The 23,168-nt window shown below is 35.1% G+C and overlaps 1 protein-coding gene across 1 annotated transcript; it reads right to left on the reverse strand.

The window, feature by feature from the left end:
- On the reverse strand, window positions 1–6,172 carry LOC147292433 (UV radiation resistance-associated protein). The gene is made up of 6 exons (XM_086234503.1): window positions 5,802–6,172; window positions 4,650–4,856; window positions 3,733–3,913; window positions 2,131–2,279; window positions 1,652–1,879; window positions 1–190 (listed from the first exon to the last, which is right to left on the reverse strand). Exons 1-6 carry the CDS (start codon window positions 5,982–5,984, stop codon window positions 74–76), a joined length of 1,065 nt encoding a protein of 354 aa, XP_086090629.1. The 5' UTR covers window positions 5,985–6,172; the 3' UTR covers window positions 1–73.
- Between the last annotated feature and the right edge of the window lie 16,996 nt (window positions 6,173–23,168).

Consider the following 23,168-nt stretch of genomic DNA (forward strand, 5'->3'; position numbering starts at 1 on the left):
GGGTAAGAATACAAATAATTCATTTACAAAGTAGTTTAACTTACACAGCCAAAACTGGTACCTGAAAATCAGATCACGTATCTATATAATCTACAGATTGAATGGTCCTTACAAGCTCCTTCAAATTCGCCAGTACATGGCGCGGTCCTAAGCTCTTAACACCAATGTAATTCAAAAGCTGCTCTAAATCCTACACCACACAAAAACAAAGCTAAGGTCAAATTGAACATGGCATTTTTAATGGTTAAGAAATTAAATAAAGCAAAACAGAACAAAAGCATCCTTCCATCACCAACAAAAGCAGAAGCAAAAATAGAAAAAATTTGGTAGCTATGCTAAAATAGATATTGTAGATAACAAGATACATTCTTTCTTTAATTTATAGAAGTACCCTATGGACCGTGCAATTTCCCTAATATATACACACTTCATTCTGAGAAACAGAAAGGGGCTTGTCAACTTCTTAACAAACAAACAAATGGCATAACTGTGTACAACTTTCATATAAAGCTTCTTAGCACCCATAAAGTACACAAAACATGCTAGGGAAGAAGATTGATACCTGTTGCAGCCTTAAAGAAATTATGAGAAATTCACAATGAAAAGTATACACATCCTACTTGGAACCATTATTGCACTCACTCGTCTCTAGTGAAAACCACAATACTCTCATAAGTGAACATGAGCTACGTCAAGTCAAAACCCACTCTTAGGAATCAGAAATATTTTTAATCAAAAAGGTCATAACTTAAGATAAGAAAGGAAAGGTTTATATAGAGAAAAAAAAAAAAAAAAAAAAACAGAAATGCCAACACATACACGCATATATATATATATATACAATAATTACATATAAGCATGAAAATTCATACTCCCCAACCGTTAGATCAAAATCCAACGGCTAGCATTTACTTAAAAAGAAAAGTATGATTGGTGAACATTGATTCTGTACTTACCAATAGATCAGAATTATAATATATCTATAATATATATATTATATATAAGAGCACCAACTACTTTCTTCTAAAGTTTCCATTGAGTTAATGCTAACCCAAAAGAATAAACAAAAATGAGATATCGAGGATCGGGAACCTTTTCCACTCTCCAATGCACTAATGAAACATTTTTCCAACAGGGTGAGAGGATAAAGGTCACTACAGTAAGGCAGAATTAGTCTGTGTACCTCAAATCTGTAATTACTGTTCCTACATATTTCTATAGGTTTAAGCTTCAAACTCTGAGAGAACTGAACATGTTACATTCACCTCAATAAAACAGAATCTTTTAAAATTGGTGCAAAAAATTCAAAGGAAACAGAATGAAAAGGTGCACAAAACCACTAAAATCTATAAGTCAATGCAACATGAAAATGTAAATGCTGAAACTACAGTTCTAGAGATGGGTGGGTAAGAACAAAAAAACTAAGTAATGAAAGATGCAAGAACACTCATACTATATTAGGTGTTTGCACAAGCTAAGGAATGAAGGTTGCGATTACCAAAACGAAAATTCAAAAGGAGAACTTTAACACACACAAATGCAAAAAGATCACACTAACAAAAAAATAATAGCCATATACAAACTAACAAAAACTATTTTAATCTCAATAGGTGTTATGGACTCCCAACACAAGATATGAACAAAATTGCACCTTGTTTAGTAAGAATACAGCATAAGCTGCTCTCGTTGTGTCTTGACCATCTAAAAAGAGAGGGAACTCCACAAGTTTCACATCCATGGAAACCACTGTATTTGACGATAAATCAGATGAAGAAGGCTCTATGGATGGCCCATAATCAATAATATAGGAGTGGGAACCACCCAAGCGCAAAGGATAACGCAAAGGAACTTTTAAGTAGGAGGCAATAAGTAAAACAGCCTGCATACAAAATCAATATAATAGAGCATTCTTATACAAAACAACTTTGGCTAAACAAAAAACAAAAATAAAAAAAAATTGCCACCTAAGAAATGCACTTGAATATAATAGCATAATTATAAAAAAAATTAAATAAAGTTACAATTCCTTTTGGAACAGGAGATTATTATGACAGCTTAAGGTAAAAGATTCTAGATTCAACATGTATCAATTGATAACTTTATAGCAAGTGAAGAAAAAGTACTACGCACATGACCGACATATCCCAGGGCTGTTGCAGACCTCTGAACCTCCTTCTTGTCAGTGAAAAAACTCATCATTTTAAAAGGCAGCATAGTCAAATGGAGACCTAAAATTGTCAATGTTCCTTGGTTTGCAGGTTTAAATCGAGCAGAATTACCTGGTAAAAAATTGGAGAAAAAGCAGAAGAAAAATATAATCTGAGTACCACGATCACAGCAGGATACATTACAATAGGTTATTAGCCTTGACAGGAAGAACAAATGAATTTGTCACAAAAAATCATCTTGAAAGGAACATAAAACTGAAGATGGATATTTTGATATTCTAGCCAATTAAATCATTAAGAATACATATTTATATACAATTAAGAAAAAAATAAATTAAAAACATTGACATGGTGACACTGAAATATATCAGATATACAAAGCATAATAGAAAGTAGGGGAAAAAAACGATTTTGGTCCCTGTCTTTTACCCTGAAAACAAATTTCGTCCTTGTGGTTTCAAAATTCCGCATTTGGTCCCTGTGTTTTAAGTTGTTTGCAATTTTAGGACAATTTTAACAAAATCAAATTTTCAATTTGGGGACATCCACAATGCAGATGCCCCCGCCATTCGAATGGTGCTATATTTTTCATTTTCTTTAAGCTTTTGTTTCCAAGTTGCAACAGGGTCTATTACTTTAGGATGTACTAGTTTAGGGGTTACAGTTAAATTTTAGTTCTAGGGTTTAGGGCGTTAGCCCAAACCCTAAACCCTAAATGGAAAAAAATATGAAGTAAAAAATAGTGTCATTCCAATGGCAGGGGACATCTGCAGTGCGGGGCGCCGCTCCATTTGAATGGCAAGGGATCCTACAATGCGGGATCCCATCAGAGGAGCTTTTTCTATATATTTATGTGTACATAGGTAGGTCCTTACATGACATATAGCTGACGTAATGCTAAAAGAGACTTAGATGTCTTGTATTCAATAGCATTCAAAAGACATAAAGAAGCTCAAATAATTTAAAGAAGCCAAATCAACATTATCCACAATTGAACAGAAGGAAATTGCATATATGATGAATAGATATCTAGGGTCATGCAGGCCAACCATCTAAGGGATCCAAGACACAAACTTTTAATAAAGGAACAAAAAAATGCGATGTGGGGAAAAAGAAAAAGTACAAAACCACATAACTTCATGAATACTCATCAGCAGTCATACATAGATTCAATGTGTATATATACCTTCATACTCAGATAACATTGAAAGCTGTACAACACTTAGAAGAGTTGAGTGCATGGGAAACAAACAAAAAAAATTACTTAAAAAGAAAGCCATATCTTATGACAGTTGAGGAAGCAAATGAAACTACAATCATTGCCATGATATCCAAAATTTCATGAATGTGGATACATAGAAAAGGGATGTAGTAATTGCTTGAACCATTAGCCTCTTTTTCATTCCTTTAGCTATATGGGTAATTATTGCTTCTACCTCGGTTACTCTATTTTTTTTCTTTTTTTCTTTTTTTTCTTTTTTTTCTTTTTTGGATTCCACAAACTAAACAGAGTCTAGTACAATATAAAATAAAAATCATAAAGTAAAAACTCGCTACCATATACCTGATCTACTAGTGTTAGGAAATGAATCAAGTTCCTGTTCTTGTGCAGGACCCATAGTGAACTTTACAGGATAGAGCATTGAAACTTGTGATATCATATGTTGTTGTCTCCTTCTTAGCATCTTTTGCAAGTTTTTAAGACGAATATATCCCTTTTCTCTGCAAAGTAGCTGATTTGACTCCTGTAATAAAACCATAATCAGTTTACTACCATACAAGCATATATCAAATATTAAAATTTCATAATAACCATTAACCCTGAAAACTGCATAGAGAAGATAAATTAAAGCTTTTAATGAAAAGTATAGCAAGGTAAATTTTAACTTTTGAAATGGATAAAGCCAATAGACAATACATGCATCTTTTGTAGAGTGATAAAAATAATCTGTCTGATGAAATGAAACAAAATATCTTATTTAAACACGTATAGGACTAGTTTACTAATAAAGAAGAAAAAGAAGAACAATTTGCAATTCAAAAGCGACCCAACCTAAGTTTATAAAACCTATCACTAGAGGGATATAAGATGATAATGCCTGGAAAGACTTATTAGTTCCTGAACAAAAGATTAAAATAAAGGAATTGAAGGCCAGAAAACACCCGAGAATTGTCATCCAAACTTTAAACTTTTAAAATCACAATTTTCATAACATCAGCCCATCATGTCATGATTGGTATGCAATATTCAAATTTCCAGTGTTTCCTAGTCATATTCATTATTTATCAATGGTATAATTCACATTAATCACCATGTACTATATAAAGAAAATAAAACTGTGAGAGAGCTTCCGTTTTTCAACACAGCACACTACTCCAATAGAAACTAAAGTTTATAATTCACAAACGTTTAAATCCTCTTCCAACCAAAATTGCAACCCCAACCACTATTTGGTACATAGTAATTATAATTAAGTTTACCTCCAATCGCTTCCTAGCGACAGATAGAGCCGTCCCAGCAACCAAAAGTGACCTAAGTTCTTTACTAAGCTGCTCCTCTTTCTTTTTAGTATCCTCAACGGCAAGCATAGAATGCATCGACATGTTTCCCAACACCATTTTTCTAGCCTCAAGTTTCTGGTGCATTTCCTCAAGCTCATTTGATCGGTTCAATGACTCAGCTTCAACCTGCCAACCATGTTGCCACCCGCTAACCCGCGGGCTAATCAATTAAGGCCCAATAAATCAAGTAACAAAGAAATGTGCCAACGATGACTTAGTGCACAATCAGAATACCCTTTCGATGTGTAACTCCTAAAATTTTAGTTGCTCTGACTAAAAGCTAATGCACAGTCGGCGGGGTGTGTGTAGGGGGGTTCACATTTGTTTGATTTCTTTATTTAATTACTAAATAAATAACTCAAGAACTCAATTTTGCCTTGACTTATTATTTAGGTCAACTAAGTGAATTTTTTATTACTGTAAATACTAAATACTAAGCAGCAGAAACCATAGACAATAAAGAACTTTGACTAATTTCTGAAAGCGAAAAGTAACAAAATATGCTGTAATGCTTTATTTGACTAGTTTCATATTTAAAATATGAAACTTATAAATAATTGGAAATTTAATGCATCTTCTTTTCTTTAATTCACTAAGACACCAAAGACAGAAAGAAAATTTTACAGCCACTAAGTGTCAACTTACAAAGCCCTCAATTCATATTTTCAGAGCCTAATACCACCAATCTAGCTGAAACTAGATTATCAATCTGATTTTAATAAAAATTAAATTAAAAAAATAGAAATAATCCATGCCCTCAAAAACCAAATTAGATTCACAAAACCAGTGGCCAAGCTAAAATTAAGTTTGATTTTCCTACTAACACCCAAACAATTCTAACTTCTCCATCTAAGTTCATTCATTCAGCAACCACACAATCCTAATTATCTTCAAATCACTAAATGAAGAACAATTCAAACTCCAACTTCTATTAAACCCTACTAAACAAGAAATAAAACTATATCTCCCTATTCACCTAAATTTTCTCACTAACCAAACATATTCTAGTCTCCTATACACATTACCTGAACAGCAAAAGCACTAAACTTTCAGCATCCAATGAAACCCTACCTCAATGAGAGACTCGAGCTTCCGTTGAAGGCTCTGCTTCTTCTCCTGAGCTTCTTTGAGCGCAGAAGAAAGACTCCACAACCTCGCAAGCTCTTGCTCGAATTCCTCCCATTCGATCACCTTCACATTTTCGGGATTGCTCTTCTTCTTCGGCTCTGCAGAGAGCGTTCGGTCTCGTTCCATTAAGAATAGGAGAGAGAGTGTTGTTGTGGTTTGAATTTGAGGCGAGGCCAGGGGCTCGACGTCATCGTCCCGGAGTCGCCGGTTAGGGTTCAGAAGTCATTTACTCGGGAAAGTTTTTTGGTTTTTTTTCTCGGGAAAATGGGTTTGGAATTTTCGGACTGGGGAGAAAAGTGTTTGGTAGAGCAAAGAATGACAAGTGGAAAGGAGGACTGGAAGTTACACAGACGAGGATATAAATGTCATTTACCTGGAACAAACAGGAACCCTGCTGTGATGTGCACCCGGTTGTATAGGATTATGCCTAAATTCGATTACCTCTCCTTTCTTTTTTTCTCTTGTAAATTTGTAATTCTCTCTTGTAAATTGTAAATTTTGTAATCTTGTTTGAATTCAAATTCCCAGACCTGCTTGTATTGGTAGGCCATATCTATATTAGAGATGTGGTATATAATGTGTTATCAAATTGTGGTTTTCCTAATATTATTGATCATAATTGATTAAGTTGACAAAAATAGTATACTCATCATAATTTAATAAGTTGACAAAAAAAAATATCAATTAATAAACGTAAATAAATCATGGAGATTAGGGAAACTAATCAACCATATATGTATATAAATGGGTATTAGTTTATCTTAATTTACATAAATGATGGTATCAGTTTTATATGAAATGAAATCATGATAGGCAATAGATCAAATTAATGAAGGTTTGTACCAAAATTAGGGGAAAAGATGATAATTTTAGATCCTTTGAGTGCATATTCATTGTCAGAGATGGGATGACTAGATTAGCCATAGCTAATTCGATAAAGGAGGGGTGAAAGACTAAAATTTCGATATCTCCGAACCTTCTATGAACAAGGTGGAGTTGTTCCACAAGTCTTGCCAAACATATAAAAGAAATCAAAAATTATTTGATTATATAATCGTTATTAAATAAACAAATAATGAGTCAAATTGTTATCAAAATCGTCTGTTTATTTTATCACAGTTACATAATCAAACGATTTCTGATTTGGTTAATTTTTATCAGAGATGATCTTCATAGTTAGAACAAAAAATTGAACGATTCGATCATAAATTTACATTGCGTAATGAGAATAATAAAGAAGAAGGTTGATAAACAAGGTAGATTGAAGAAGGTGAATATCATTCAAAAAATAAAATGGGAGGTGTTATTCGCATTTCCAAAAAGTCATCATGCACTCTTTCCACCTTTTTAGTTATTTATTTTTTTCTTTTATCATTTCAATTGTCAAAATTACTCCCCAATTGTTTTTTGGGCTAATTACAAAAAAATAATAAATATTTTCAATATTACAAATTAGTTAATGAACTTTTTCAAAATATCATAATAGTCACTATTGACCAAAATAAAATTAGAGAAACTATGTGAATTAACAACTGGACAAAAACAAAAACGAATTTACAGATTTTGTCATTGTGCTGACATTCTGCTAACATCACCAATGTCCAATTTTTAAAATTATATATAAATCAATAATAATCACATACTTTTTTTAATTGGTAACTGTGTTACAATTAAAAAAGGTAATGGGCAAATTACACAAAAGTACCTCAACTAACCACCCTATTTCACTTGAGTACCCCAATAAAAAAAAGTTGCTCGTAGGTACCTCAATTACTGATTTTGCACACCCAGGTACCTCCGTCAACTATTCCGTCAGGAAACTGTTAATTGTCCACGTGGCACACTGACATACCTTTAAAAAAATGCCACGTGGACAAAAAAATAATAAAAAATGAAATAAACTTTAAAAAATGAAATAATTATTTTAAAAAACTAAAAAAATTAAAAACTCAAAAACAAAAAAATAAAAAAAAAAAACAAAAAACAAAAGAAAAAAAATGGAGTTGCAGGGGCTAGTGCAGCCTCCCTCCGCCTCCCACCCCTCCCTCCGAGACCCACCCAACCCAGCCATCACCCCTCCGACCCCAGCTACCCTGCTGCCGACCCACTCGGCCACCCACCCCCTCTTTCTCCCCCTTCTCCTCTCTCTGCCTCACTCTCTCTCTCCTCGCCCTTCACTTTCTCTCTCTGCCTCCCTCTCTCTCTCTCTCCCCGACCGAGCCACCCACCCCTCTCTCCCCCCTCCCATCTCCTCTCTCTCTGCCTCACTCTCTCTCTCTCTCCCCAAAACCCCAGCCCCGACCCACCCTGCCCCGAGCTCCACCTTCGTTCAGATCTAAAAGAGAGATGTGAAAGCATCGGAAGCTTCATCCATGGCAGCCTCTGGCTTCCACAATATGTTCTCAATTCCAATTTTCAGAGCCGATCAATTGGCTCAGTGCGGTCCTGCACAGTAAGCCGCTCTGACACATCACAAAGTGATTTGAGATTGCACTGTTGGAGTTGATGTTCAACCCCATTCTGGTTTTGGTCACCTAGTTGCATCAGGATACTTGCAGCCTAAGCATTAACCGAGTTCCATATGGATTGAACCTTGCAGCCTTAATAAGTTTAAGTGTTTACAAGTTATAAAAGGCTAAAGGGATTCCTAATCATTAAAGGACAATGAATTAGTATGCTATACTAATTAGGATATCTTAAAGAGTTGAGTTATGGGATTCAAACTCTTGAGGACAGTAAAGATGTATATATACTAGATCCCTTTGCACGCAGTACACACACAAAAATAAGGCTACTCCCCATATAGTAGGAAGTGTTAAGGCTGCTGTGAGTGCAAAGAAGATCTAGACCAATTACTGCTCTGCAACATGGATGCTGCTATGGTGAACTCAGGTAAGTGTTCTAATTCATATCAGCCTACAGGTTTAACATGTGGTATCAGAGCATGGCTGTATGTTTAGAAACCTTAAATAAAATTGACAATCTGATTATATGTGAGAAATTATATGTTAAAGACCACTGTATGCATATTTTTGAAATCGAATTTCTCTGTTCAATCTGTATTGCCATGAAAATCATATTCTTCTGTACTAACAGTTTTATGCAGCAGTTTTATTATGTTTTGTTTTGTTTTTGGGATTTTCGACTCTGTAACTTGTAGTGTTGCAAGTAATATCTCCTAAAATCAAAACCTATGAAGAATGATTATTTATCTTATTGTATTATCTGAGATATTGTATATATATATATGTAAACTCAGGCATGATCAATGTTTTGGAGGGTTCTTGAACTAATTAAGCAAGCAACTCGCAGCCTAGTTAACTTGAGAAGTCTCCAAAAACAACAGGTTGTTGATCAAATTGCATGACCAACACATGACAGGTGAAGTACTTATCTGCTCATAAGTGATAATTACTTCACTGTGGTCAGTGTGGTGATGGCTAGCATAGAAGATGAATTTACATGGACTATTAAAGGATTTCCTTCTGTCCATCGATGTGGGAAGTTCTTTATAAGGCAGTACATGTATATTCATAATCTAAGTGCTATAGCATGGTTTACTCTCAGCCCATAGGTGTGAGTCGACTGTGTTAGTAAAGTTTTTCTTGGGGATTAAGTTTAACACTTAGTTTTTTAAATTCTCAGTTGTAAATTCTTCTTTGAATTTCAATTCCATCCAAACCTTGACTGGTACCAACTTCAAGAAGTGGAAAGCTGATTTAGAGATTGTTCTTGGACTGATGGATTTGGACTTGGCACTAAGGGAAGAGGCACCACCAAAGCCAAATGAGAATGGAGATGAATGGATTGATCCATCAACAAGGGCAAAATATGAAAAATGGACTAAGGCTAATAGAATGTCAATTCTGATCATGAAGAGATCTATGTCTGATTCTGTCAAAGGAGGCATACCAGAGTCAGATAATGCAAAGACTTATCTTGCATCGATTGAAGCTAAGTTTAAAGAGTCTGAAAAAGCTGAAATTTCTAATCTTATGAACACCTTGTCACTAGCTAAACATGATGGAGAAAAGAGTGTTAGAGAGCATATCATGAGCATTATTGAAGCAGGAACCAAACTGACAGAATTAGAAGTGCCTATGAGTGATGCTTATCTGGTTCACTTGGCCTTGAATTCACTGCCAAGTGAGTACACACAGTTGAGGAGTAGTTACAATACTCAGAGGGAGAAATGGAGTTTAGATGAATTGATAGGCTTTTGTGTAAATGAAGAAAAGGAGATTAAGAAAAATAAGGCTGAAAGAGTTGTGAATTTTGTGCAAGATTCTAAGGCATCAAGCTCTAGGAATGGCTACAGAAACAATGGTAAGGCTGCAGCAGCAAACCTTCCCAATCATCAAAACTCCTCCAATCCTCCACATCGACCTAACAACCCTCAGGCTACCAAACCAAATGGACTGCAATGCTATTTTTGCAGAAAATTTGGTCACCTTAAGCAAAATTGTATCAAGTATAAGAAGTGGCTAGATAAGAGAAAGACTAAAGGTAACTTGAAACATGCTTTAGTATGCTTTGAATCTAATTTGGTTAATGTTGCTAGTGATTTGTGGTGGCTTGACAGTGGTGCTACTATTCATGTGTCCAATACCTTGCAGGGATTCATAAGCAAGAGGGTGCCAAGCAAGGATGAGGTTGCTGTGTTCGTAGGCAATGGAGTCAAGGTGGAAGTAGAGTACATTGGAGTTGTCAGATTGAAGCTGGAATCAGGATTTATTTTGGACTTAGTTGATGTAGTTTATGTACCTTCTATGAGAAGGAATTTAGTTTCTGTTAGCAAGTTGATTAGATCCAATTTTAGGTTTGTATTTGACAGATTTGGAATTTCTATCTATAAGGATGATGATTTAGTTGGAAAAGGTTTGGTTTGTGATAATTTATTTAGTCTTTGCTTAAAAGAATCTGAAAATATTGTCTGCAACACAACTATCATTAACAGAATTTTGCCTAAAGAAACCTCATCTAAGCTTTGGCATAAAAGGTTAGGACACATTGGACATGAAAGGATGCAAAAACTAGTAAAGAATGAAGCCTTACCTACACTGGACAGTCAAGTTGATGAATTCTATATTGAATGTATAAAAGGAAAAATGGTAAATAACAGAAAGAAAGGTGCAATTAGAAGTGAAAACCTGCTTGAACTCATTCATACAGATATTTGTGGTCCTTTCCCTAAGCCCACACATGATGGTTTTCGATATTTTATTACATTCACTGATGACTTCTCACGTTTTGGTTACATTTATCTCTTGACAGAGAAGTCAAGTGCACTAGAAGCTTTTAAGATATACAAGGCTGAAGTGGAAAACCAATTAGATTTGAAAATTAAAGTGGTGAGATCTGATAGAGGGGGTGAGTATTATGGAAAATATACTGAGGAAGGTAGGAACCCTGGACCCTTTGCCAAATTTTTGCAACAAAATGGCATAGTTGCACAATATACCAACCCAGGCACACCCCAGCAGAATGGGGTATCTGAAAGGAGAAATCGAACACTAATAGAGATGGTGAGATGTATGACATGCACTAGTGGCTTGCCTGATTTTCTGTGGGGAGAAGCACTTAGGACTGCAAACTATATTCTAAATAGAGTACCCTCTAAAGCTGTAACCTTGACTCCATATGAGTTGTGGTTCAAAAGAAAACCAAGTTTTAACCATTTTAAAATTTGGGGATGCAAGGCAGAAGCAAGAGTGTATAATCCTGCAGAGAAGAAGCTTGACTCTAAGACTGTGAGTTGTTATTTTGTTGGCTATCCAGATAGAACTAAGGGTTTTAGGTTCTATTGTCCTAACCACAGTACAAGGTTTGTTGAAACAGGGAGAGCTAAGTTCCTAGAAGACCCTGCTGCTATATCTGAGGATAATGATTTTGTTTTTGATGAGTTAGAAGAGCCTATAGCCATGCATACTGCAAGAGGAAGAGAATTAGAAAAACCTGTTGATATAGCAGTCTCTGATTTAAGCATCAACAAGGAACCTATACCAAACCAACCATTAGAAACAATTAATGATCCAAAAATCGTAGATAATCATGTTTCTGATGATGTAACTTCAATGCAAACCAGCAATGCAGTCATAAGAAAATCAACTAGAGTCAGGAAACCTGCATTATCCAATGACTATGTAGTTAACTTGCAGGAATCTGAGCAACTTGATGAAGGCACTAACACTGATCCTTACACATTCAAAGCAGCAATGACAAGTGAGGACAATGAACATTGGCTAGGGGCTATGAAATCTGAAATGGATTCAATGAAGCAGAATGGAGTATGGGACTTAGTTGATTTGCCAAAAGGAGTTAAACCTATAGGATGCAAATGGGTTTTCAAAACCAAAAGAGACTCGAAGGGGCAGGTTGAAAGGTATAAGGCCAGACTAGTTGCTAAAGGGTTCACTCAACAAGAAGGTGTGGATTTCACAGAAACCTTCTCACCAGTCTCCACAAAAGATTCTTCAGGGTGATTATGGCTATGGTTGCACATTTTGACTTGTTTCTACATCAAATGGATGTTAAAACTGCATTCTTGAATGGAGACCTATATGAGGAAATCTATATGAAGCAGCCAGAAGGTTTCATTCAAGAAGGGAGAGAAAGTTTCGTTTGCAAACTCAAGAAGTCAATCTATGGTTTGAAACAAGCATCAAGGCAGTGGTACCTTAAATTTGATGAAGTGATTCAAGGTTTTGGTTTCTTTGAGAATCAAGTGGATGAGTGTATCTATGTTAAGGTCAGTGGGAGACATTTTGTGATTTTAGTATTATATGTAGATGACATTCTGCTAGCTAGTACTAATTTGACTATGCTGAATCACACTAAAACTTTCCTATCTAAAAGTTTTGATATGAAGGACATGGGAGAGGCTGCATATGTGTTAGGCATAGAGATTACTCGAGATAGGGAGAAAGGGATACTAGGTTTATCTCAAAAAGGCTACATAGAGAAGGTACTGAAAAGATTTAATATGAGTTTTTGCACTGGTACAGATTTGCCTTTAGGAAAGGGTGACAAATTAAGTAAGAAACAAGCTCCAATTACTGACCAAGATAAGCTAGAAATGCAGTCAAGACCCTATGCCTCACTTGTGGGAAGTTTAATGTATGCACAAGTCTGCACAAGGCCTGATATAGCTTTTGCAATTTCTGTACTTGGCAGATTTCAATCGAATCCAGGTATTCCTCATTGGGTGGCAGCTAAGAGAGTCATGAGATATTTGCAAAGAACTAAGGATTACAAGTTGTGTTATAGAAGGAGCAATGTGTTGGAGTTAATTGGATACACTGACTCTGACTTTGCAGGATGTCCAGACTCTAAAAAGTCAACTAGCAGTCATGTTTTCTTATTTGCAGGTGGAGCAGTCTCATGGAAAAGTGTTAAGCAGTCCACAGTGGCATCTTCGACCATGCATGCTGAGTTTGTGGCATGTTATGAGGCTACCATTCAGGCAATATGGTTAAGGAACTTCATTTCTAGCATGAGGGTTTTAGAAAACATAGAGAAACCTATACAAATATGGTGTGATAATAGTGCTGCAGTGGATTTCACCAAAAACAATAAAAGATCGTCTGGCACTAAGCATTTAGATTTAAAATTTCTGTTGGTAAGGGAGAAGGTCAAGTCAGGATACATTCGAATTGATCACATTGGCACTAACTTGATGATTGCAGATCCACTCAACAAAGGGTTGCCTAATTCAACGTTTCATAGGCATGTGGCAAGTATGGGGTTGTCTTCTGTTTTTGATCTGCAGAGTTAGTGGGAGCAATGTTTTTCCTGTTATTTTCCTTCTCATTTGTTTTATTTGGTCATTGAAGTTTGTTTTGGATGTTTTTGGATAATTTTTAAAGACTTGCAAATTGTTATTTATACAGATTGGCATTCAATTTTGGTTAGCATGCCTCTGTCTTATCTGGTTTATGTTATTGAATGACAATTTGCTTAAAGGCATATAAGTTGCATTATGCATATGGATGTTTCGTTAGAAACATAAGGCAGATTTGTAAAAATCTGATAAAGAGAGGATCTAACAGAATAATTGTGTTTGCTATGCATTTTGATATGCATTTAAGTAACACTTTAGGAAACACATTGGTTATTCTGGTCTTACATTGTCTTGTAGGTGTCTCATGTGGATATGAGTGCTTGCATATGTAGTTACTAAAACTCAGGATGAAATATTTAATCCGAAAAGTTTTTGGAGCTCTATGTAAGAACTCATTTCTGACAGAGGCTTGTTGGGAATTAGAATTCAATGGAATCCTGTGCGCACTAAAGGGTTGTGCTTAGCTGCATAAGCATCTATTTGACCAAGTGGGAGAATGTTGGAGTTGATGTTCAACCCCATTCTGGTTTTGGTCACCTAGTTGCATCAGGATACTTGCAGCCTAAGCATTAACCGAGTTCCATATGGATTGAACCTTGCAGCCTTAATAAGTTTAAGTGTTTACAAGTTATAAAAGGCTAAAGGGATTCCTAATCATTAAAGGACAATGAATTAGTATGCTATACTAATTAGGATATCTTAAAGAGTTGAGTTATGGGATTCAAACTCTTGAGGACAGTAAAGATGTATATATACTAGATCCCTTCGCACGCAGTACACACACAAAAATAAGGCTACTCCCCATATAGTAGGAAGTGTTAAGGCTGCTGTGAGTGCAAAGAAGATCTAGACCAATTACTGCTCTGCAACATGGATGCTGCTATGGTGAACTCAGGTAAGTGTTCTAATTCATATCAGCCTACAGGTTTAACATGCACTGGATCAAAGCTTCAACAAAGTAGCAGGTCTCATCCTTGGTGGGTCACTGGATTGGGTGGCCGACGCGCGGGAGGAGGAGGGAGGAGGGCTCGGGGATGGGGTTGGGCTGGGTTTTCGGGGAGAGAGAGAGGAGAGGGACGGGGAAAGAGAGGGTGGGTGGCTGGGGTCGGCGACAAGGTGGCTGGGTTGGGTGGGTCTCGGAGGGAGGGGTGCTGTAACAGTGCTCCCATGTTTTCAAATTTTGGTGAAGACGATACCAACCAAAATCCAAACAATTTCAGAGAAAGAGAGAGGAGGGGAAAGAAAAAAAGAGAAAGAGGATAATGCTTGAATTTTGGTCATGTTGATCTTCTGCCGCTGGTTGTTGTTTTTGTGGGTTTAGGGTTTCCATTGAGATTGGGCTAATGCTTGAATTTTCAGAGGGTTCCTGCCTAACGTCAGTCGACGACGACAATGCTAGGACCTTGTAGATCGGCGTCATGGTGACCGACCGGAATAAAAAGAGGCGTCAATGGCATTGGAGGAGGGGATGCCGGAAAGATGGGAGGGGGATGAGGTGGGTTCCTGCAATTGGGGCTGCTGGGTTCTTTCATTTTTTTATGTTTTGGTAGGGTAGCTGGGGTCGGAGGGGTGGATGGCTGGGTTGGGTGGGTCTTTGAGGGAGGGGGAGGCGGAGGGAGGCTGCACTAGCCCCTACAACTCCATTTTTTTTCTTTTGTTTTTTGTTTTTTTGTTTTTTGAGTTTTTTATTTTTTTATTTTTTTAAAATAATTATTTCATTTTTTAAAGTTTATTTCATTTTTTATTATTTTTTTGTCCACGTGGCATTTTTTTAAAAGGTATGTCAGTGTGCCACGTGGACAATTAACGGCTTCCTGACAGAATAGTTGACGAAGGTACCTGAATGTGCAAAATCAGTAATTAAGGTACCTACGAGCAACTTTTTTTTATTGGGGTACTCAAGTGAAATAGGGTGGTTAGTTGAGGTACTTTTGTGTAATTTGCCCAAAGGTAATTGTCACACAATTACTGTTTTTATGTTTTTAATTGGTAATTGTCACACAATTACCGTTTTTTAATTAGAAAATGTCACACAGTTACCATTTTTAAACTTGGTAACTATGTAACGAGTCACTATTTTTAAAATTCAGTCAAAATATTTTTGAAGGGCATGATATGATAGTAATTTAACACAAAGAATAGTATAGGGCCAATCAAATTGAGGTAGGCTCATTGACTATTATGTAATTAGCAAATATTTAGATGTGACCATTATAGAAACCCAAATTATATTTTGACTATTATGAATTTTCAAATGTTTTATTGATTTTTTGTAATTTCTTATTTTTTTTTTACATTATAAAGCATATAAATAACATCCAAATTTTTATTAAACAAATCGTGGACATTTTAAAAGACTAAATAACAGTACTCGTTTTCTTCCTCAAAAAATCTAAACTCTAAGGACTCATTTGGTTCAAGTTTTTGAAGAGTGGGAATGAGAAAATAATTATATTTCATGTTTGGTAAGTGAAGGCATGGAAAATGGTTTCCAAGCTCATGCGAATTTGATAATACTAATTTTATCCAAAACAAACTCTTCACATAATATATATATATATATATAATAAATGAGAGTATAATTGAAAAACTAAATAATTTTTATTTCTTATTCATGCACAAACCAAACCAAGGAATGGAAATAAAAAAGTAATTCCTGGTTTACTTTCCCAACTTTACCAAACACATGAATATGAATTTTACATTCTCTTCCCCTCAAAACATGCATAGGAATTAATTTCCTAAGAAATCAATTCCGTAAACCAAACAACTCCTAAAGGAGAAAGAAAAAAAAAAAAAAAGACTTAAGTACAAATATATCCACCAACTATAAGATATATTTCAAGTTGGTTTACGAAAAACAAATTTCAAATTCATACAAAAACTAACGAAAACTTACAATATAGCATTTTCATCCCAAAAAAAAGTTAAATGTCGCGCTGAACATAGCTGACATGGTATTTTTAATGACATGGACACTAAATTTACACCATGCGGCAAAAAAAAAAATAAAATCAAAACTTTTAAAAATAAAAATTAAACAGAAATAATATAAAAAAACCAAAAATTAGCAAAAAATGTTGAAACCAAATCAAATCTCAACCCTTGCCGGCCTCATACCACCCTCGTTGACGCGTCTCTTCTTCCCTCATTCTTTCTCTCTCTCTCGCTCTCTCTCTCTCTCTCTCTCTCTCTCTCTCTCTCTCTCTCTCTCTCTCTCTCCCTCCCTCTTTCTCTTTCTCTTTCTCTTTCTCTTTCTCTCTCCCACTTTCCTTCCTTTGACCTCTCGTGGGCAGCGACAGTCATACCGCTAAAACAAGGCAGCACCAACTTCAATCCATGTCTTGCGCGCAGACATTGGCGACGCCACGAAGAGTTCATTGGACCTTTCCGTATGGAGGCCAGCAACCTTATTGGCCTCCAATCTACTCCAATTGAAAGGGAGCAGAGAGTAAGAGGGGAAGAGAGAGAGAAAGAGATTAAAAGAAAGAAAGGGAGAGGGAAAGGTGCCAACGGTGTGACGTCCGACCGTCAGTGGTGAGAATGACGGTGGCTAGAAGGTGGGCAGAAGGTTGGGATCTAGTGGGTGAGGGATCTTGTAGGGTGTTCTCAAAATTTTATGATTTTTTTTTGTTTTATTTTTATTTTGCAACATGGCATAAATTTGGTGTTTCTGTCATTAAAAATGTCACGTCAGCTATGCCCAACATAAGGAGTAAAATTTCAGATTTTGCAAAAATTTCGATGAATTTTAAATTTCGATAAAAATTAGACAAAAAAGACAGAAATTGCTATCAAAATATGAAAATTTTGAATGAAACTTTACCATATGTTTATTTACATATTATATACTACATTGATAAAAAACATTGAAGAAACCAAATTATATAGTAAGTTTCATGTAATATAAGATGAATATAATACGCGCTGGAGACAAATACTGTTAAAAAAATAGTTCACTAATTAATAATTACATAAATAACACTTTAATTTTATTTATACTACAATATTGCATCATGAATTTCATAAGTAATCAATACAACATATAGCTTTTATGAGGTTCAACATGGTCATCGTCTTTAGTATTCTCATGTGCAGAGTAAGTGTACTGTGAAGCATAATTACCTCATGATTCTTCTTCAGAATCATTTTTCCTAAAAACAAAAAAACATACACAATAACTGTATAATTGTATAATTATTTAATCTTTCATAGGCTAATTGAATAATTTGTAAATTGTATAATTTTAATTACATAATTTACATTAATATTAAGAGGATATAATACTATAATATATGCACAATATTAATATATGCACACATCGTAGTATAGTACTAATTGCCGCTACACTCCAAAACTAGATATGCCATTTTATGGTAATAGTAATTTTTACTAGTCTACTAGATATGCCATTTTATATTAATATAAAATAATTGACCTCCTAGACTTCCACAACCACAAGTCAATTAAAAAAATTAAATCTTGACTCCTCACTCCTGACTCCTTTCTCTTTCTTTTTTTTGTTCTTCTCCATTCTCTTCATCCCCTGTGGCCATTGCTTCTCTCTGTCATTCATCTATCTCTCTTTCTCACCAACGCCGACCACCAGTGACTAACCCCCCCTTATCTCTTTCTCCCTCTATACCCAAAAAAATGAAAATTGAGGGTAACTCCTTGGTCCAACATAACATTCAACATATGTTGGATAAAAATCTTGATAGATGTGCTATATTGTAATTTTTTCGTTAGTTAATGTATGAATTTGGAATCTTTAATTGTTCATGGACCAACTTGTTGGACAAAAATCTTGACAGATTTGCTATATTATAATTTTTTGTTAGTTAATGTATGAATTTAGAAATTTTTTGTTTGTTTGTTTGTTTGTTAATGTATTTGTATTTGAGGAAAAAAAATTCAAGTGAATTAGCTAAGATTGTGAAGAAAAGTAAATTAAGGAAGAACAAAAAAAAAACCATTGCATTTCTTTTGACTTTTTCTTAAGGGAAAATTTAAGAAAAATGACTCCAACTTATGTGTCGAAGCCGACTCCCCTTTCCAAAGTACATCCGTTATGACTAATACTTCACTTAAGTCTCAAATTAAGCTATTCCGTCAAGTCTGTTACACTTCCTATCAAAAATTGATCATGTGACATGCATGTAATCAATTTTTAAGGGCAAAATTGACATTTCTCACTATTAAAATATAGGGTAAATTACAATTTAATACCTTAACTTTATCTCGGATTTCAAGTTAGTACCTCAAGTTCAAAAAGTTGTAATTTCATGCCTCAACTTTCATTTTGTTTCAAGTTAATACATCTGTTAGTCTGACCGTAAAAAATGTCGTTATCTGATGACGTGACACATCACTAAAAGGCTTCATTTCAATTTAGTACCTCAACTTTACCATGTTTTTCAAGTTCATACCTCAAGTTAAAAAACTTGCAAATAAATAAATGTTTTTCAGTTTTTATCTCAACTTCACCCCAACTTTTGACCCATCAAATCTTCACCAAAAATCAACAATTTTATAGTCATTTTGAAGCTATGAATCTCCTCTTTATAACCATATAGAAATAATTAAAAATTGAGCTATGAAACGCGAAAGAAGTAGTCACAAATTAGGCTACCCGAAATTGTCAATTTGTTTGGAAAATTTGGCACTTTCGGGTAGCCTACTTTGTGACCAATTATCTTGGGTTTCATAACTCATTTTTGTATGATTTTTATATGGTTGTAAAGAGGAGATTCATAGCTTCAAAATAAGAATAAGATTGATAATTTTGGTAGAGATTTGATGGGTAAAAAACTGGGGTGAAGTTGAGATAAAAACTGGAAAACATTTATTTATTTGCAAGTTTTTGAACTTGAGGTATGAACTTGAAAAATATGATAAAGTTGAGGTACTAAATTGAAATAAAGTCTTTTAGTGGTGTGACACGTCATCAGATAACAGTCTTTTTGACGGCAAGACTAACAGAGGTATTAACTTGAAACAAAATGAAAGTTAAGGCATGAAATTTCAACTTTTTGAACTTGAGGTACTAACTTGAAATCCGAGGTAAAGTTGAGGTATTAAATTGTAATTTACCCTAAAATATATATAAAAATAAAACTAAAAGAAAAAAATTAATAAAAAATAAAAAAGAGTTAGTTACAATTATATACCTCAACTATACACCACTTTTCAACTTGGTACTTTAAGTTCAAAAAGTTGCATTAAGGTACTCAAACTACGAAACCGTGTTAGTTAGGTACCTTCGTTAGTCTGGCCATTAAAAAAGCCGTTATCTGATGACATGACACTCCACTAAAAGGCTTCATTTCAATTTAGTACCTCAACTTTACCATATTTTTCAAGTTCATACCTCAAGTTCAAAAACTTGCAAATAAATAAATGTTTTCCAATTTTTATCTCAACTTCACTTCAGCTTTTGACCCATCAAATCTCTACCAAAACTATCAATCTCATACTCATTTTGAAGCTATGAATCTCCTTTTTACAACCATATAAAAATCATGCAAAAATGAGTTATGAAACCCGAGATAATTGGTCACAAAGTAGGCTACCCAAAACTGCCAAATTTCCAAACAAATTGGCAATTTCAGGTAGCCTAATTTGTGACTACTTATCTCGTGTTTCATAGCTCATTTTTTAATTATTTTTATATGGTTATAAAGAAGAGATTCATAGCTTCAAAATGAGTATAAGATTGTTGATTTTTGTGAAAATTTGATGGATCAAAAGTTGGGGTGAAGTTGAGATAAAAACTGGAAAACATTTATTTATTTGCAAGTTTTTGAACTTGAGGTATGAACTTGAAAAATATGGTAAATTTGAGGTACTAAATTGAAATAAAGTCTTTTAGTGAAGTGTCACGTCATCAGATAACGGTTTTTTTAACGGCTAGACTAACAGAGTTACATAATTGACACGACTTCGTAGTTGGTGTACCTTAATGCAACTTTTTGAACTTAAGGTACCAAGTTGAAAAGTTGTGTATAGTTGAGATATATAATTGTAATTTACCCAATAAAAAACTAACTAAAAGAAGAAAAAAAACTACAAGAACAAAAAAATTAAAAACAAACTAGAAATTTAAAAAACAAACTAAAAGAAAAAAAGAAAAAAAAAATAAAAGGGAGTAGACCCTCCCTCCTCCACCCTCAGCTTTGCCCCACCCAAACCCAGCCCGCCCACCCATCCACCCAGCCCTGCCCCGCCTCCACTGCAAGCCCACCCAACCTCGCTTCCACCGCAAGCCCACCCAGCCCTAGCCCTAGCCTTAGCCCTAGCTCCACCTCAAACCCACCCAAGCCATCTCCAACACATGCGCCAAGACTCGCTTCCATTCTCTTTCTGTTGACTCGTTCCTTGACTTCCTGGGCTCGCTCAATGCGTTGAAGCAGGACCTCGTCAAAGCCACCGATCTAGAACTCAAGTTAGAGAGAGAGAGAGAGAGAGAGAGAGAGATAGAGAGAGAGAGAGAGAGAGAGAGGGTGGCCGGCGCAGGGAGGCTGCCGGAGTGAGGGAGGTTGGGGTGGGAGGGAGGGCTGCAGAGTAAGGGAGGTTGGGGTGGGAGGGAGGCTGCGAAGTAAGGGAGATCGGGGTGGGGGGGGAGAGCATATTTTTTTTTAACAATTAATTTTATAATTTTTATAATTATTTTTATTATGACCATTTTACCCCTAAAACTAATGGACATTTGGCTTAAATTGACGAAATAGCCTCATTTGAGGCTTAAGTGAAGTATTAGTCCTAATGAATGTACTTTTGAAGGGGGAGTGTTGATATGACTCCGACACACACATTGGAGTCTTTTTCTTCAAATTCTCCCTTTTCTTAAAGACATCCATTACCTGTAGAATTCAGTGGCATCCACCTCAGTTTTGTTTTTTGTCTGAAATTTAAATTCAAGACAACAGACATCGTTCAACAACAATATTTTCAATATTTCTTTCTTCAGAGAATCAATTCCTCCCTCCTTTTGGTTTCTCTCCACAAAAGAGAGAAGCAAACCCATGAAAATCCAAGACAATACAAACATATCCTTCCCAAAGATCTTGCCAAGAATCAGTACAAAGACCCTTTCACACTCTCAGAGATTCTGAGTGCCAAATTAGATTTAGGGCACTACTCAAAACACTCTAATTATAATGGCTCTTTCTTGGGTTGGCTTGATGGGATGTATTCTTCTCTAAAGGGTTCTAAGAAGCTTCAGACTTTGGAGAAAATTTTAAGTTTATGTTGGCAAGTTTGGGACTCCAGGAATTCTTTGATTTTTGATAATATTAATCCTATTCCTCCGAAAGGGTTGGCTATGGCGTCTACATCTGTTTCTGATTATTGAACAGAGAATCTAATTCATTTTAGTGGGTTCCCTAAGGACTCTCATGTCTGGATTAAGTTTGATAGCTCAATTAAAAACAATGATTAGGGAGCTTCTGGCTTTATTATCCGTGACTCTTAATGGTAATGTTCAGGTGGTTTTTGCGGAGGCTCAATTTTGCAAAGCTAATGCCTTACTGGTCTTGGGTGTTGTATGGGTTTTACCGTTTTAGTTTGTTGGTTGTTTTATTTTCCTTATAAAAAAAAAGTAATTAACAACCCTTCACTTCAAAAAGAAAAAGAAAAAAAGGTTTAGACCATTCATACCCTAAATTAAGATTTAATTACCTACTATCGAAATCAAATAGAGTTTGCAATTTAAGAGAAAAAAAGGGCTTCTTCATCTTTTTAGGCTTTTAGCTAAGACATCACAGTTAATATAGGTCAAGATGAATCGAAGCCAACATGCAACAAAATGAGTTGCATAATTAGATTTTAACCTTAAACACTGAATTGAAAGCAAAATAGAAAAATATCAAAAATAATCAAATTTTGCCAAACCTTTAACTGTGAACAAAAAAAGCTTAAGACTACTATGATTTTTCAATCCATGAAAACTGGTTCATTTCCAAACTCCAACTCTACCTTCTAATTACACATCAGAATTAAACCTTCATTCAATAAATGAGCCAGCAAAGGTTCATTGAACCAGTTCCAATGGGGCCATCAGAATTTTCATTTAAGGACATTGAAATAAATTTGCCAGTGAAATAAGCAAAGAACAAAAAATCAGCAACAATAAGACTAACAATGAGTTAAAAATACTCCAAAACAAAATATATATGCTTAAAGAAAATTATGCATTCAACAAAAGCAACAAAACTTGGAAAGTAAATATAGTTTCAACTCTCAAGATCCTAATTTAAAAGGTGAATCGACACAAACAAAACATAATAGTGTCACCACCGTCTGTCAAGCACCCAATTCTGAGTACAAAGACAGGACAAGATACACATAGAACTAGAAGTAACAAAACTACAAACTAAACTGACTAAATTTAAAACCATACAACTTAACCATGATGAGTCTTTATCAAAGATGCATAAATTTGCATCAGTAAAAATTCGATGTCCAGGCAT

The sequence above is a fragment of the Dryas octopetala genome, chromosome 2 (genome assembly GCF_963921425.1).
Source record: "Dryas octopetala chromosome 2, drDryOcto1.1, whole genome shotgun sequence".
NCBI lineage: Eukaryota > Viridiplantae > Streptophyta > Magnoliopsida > Rosales > Rosaceae > Dryas > Dryas octopetala.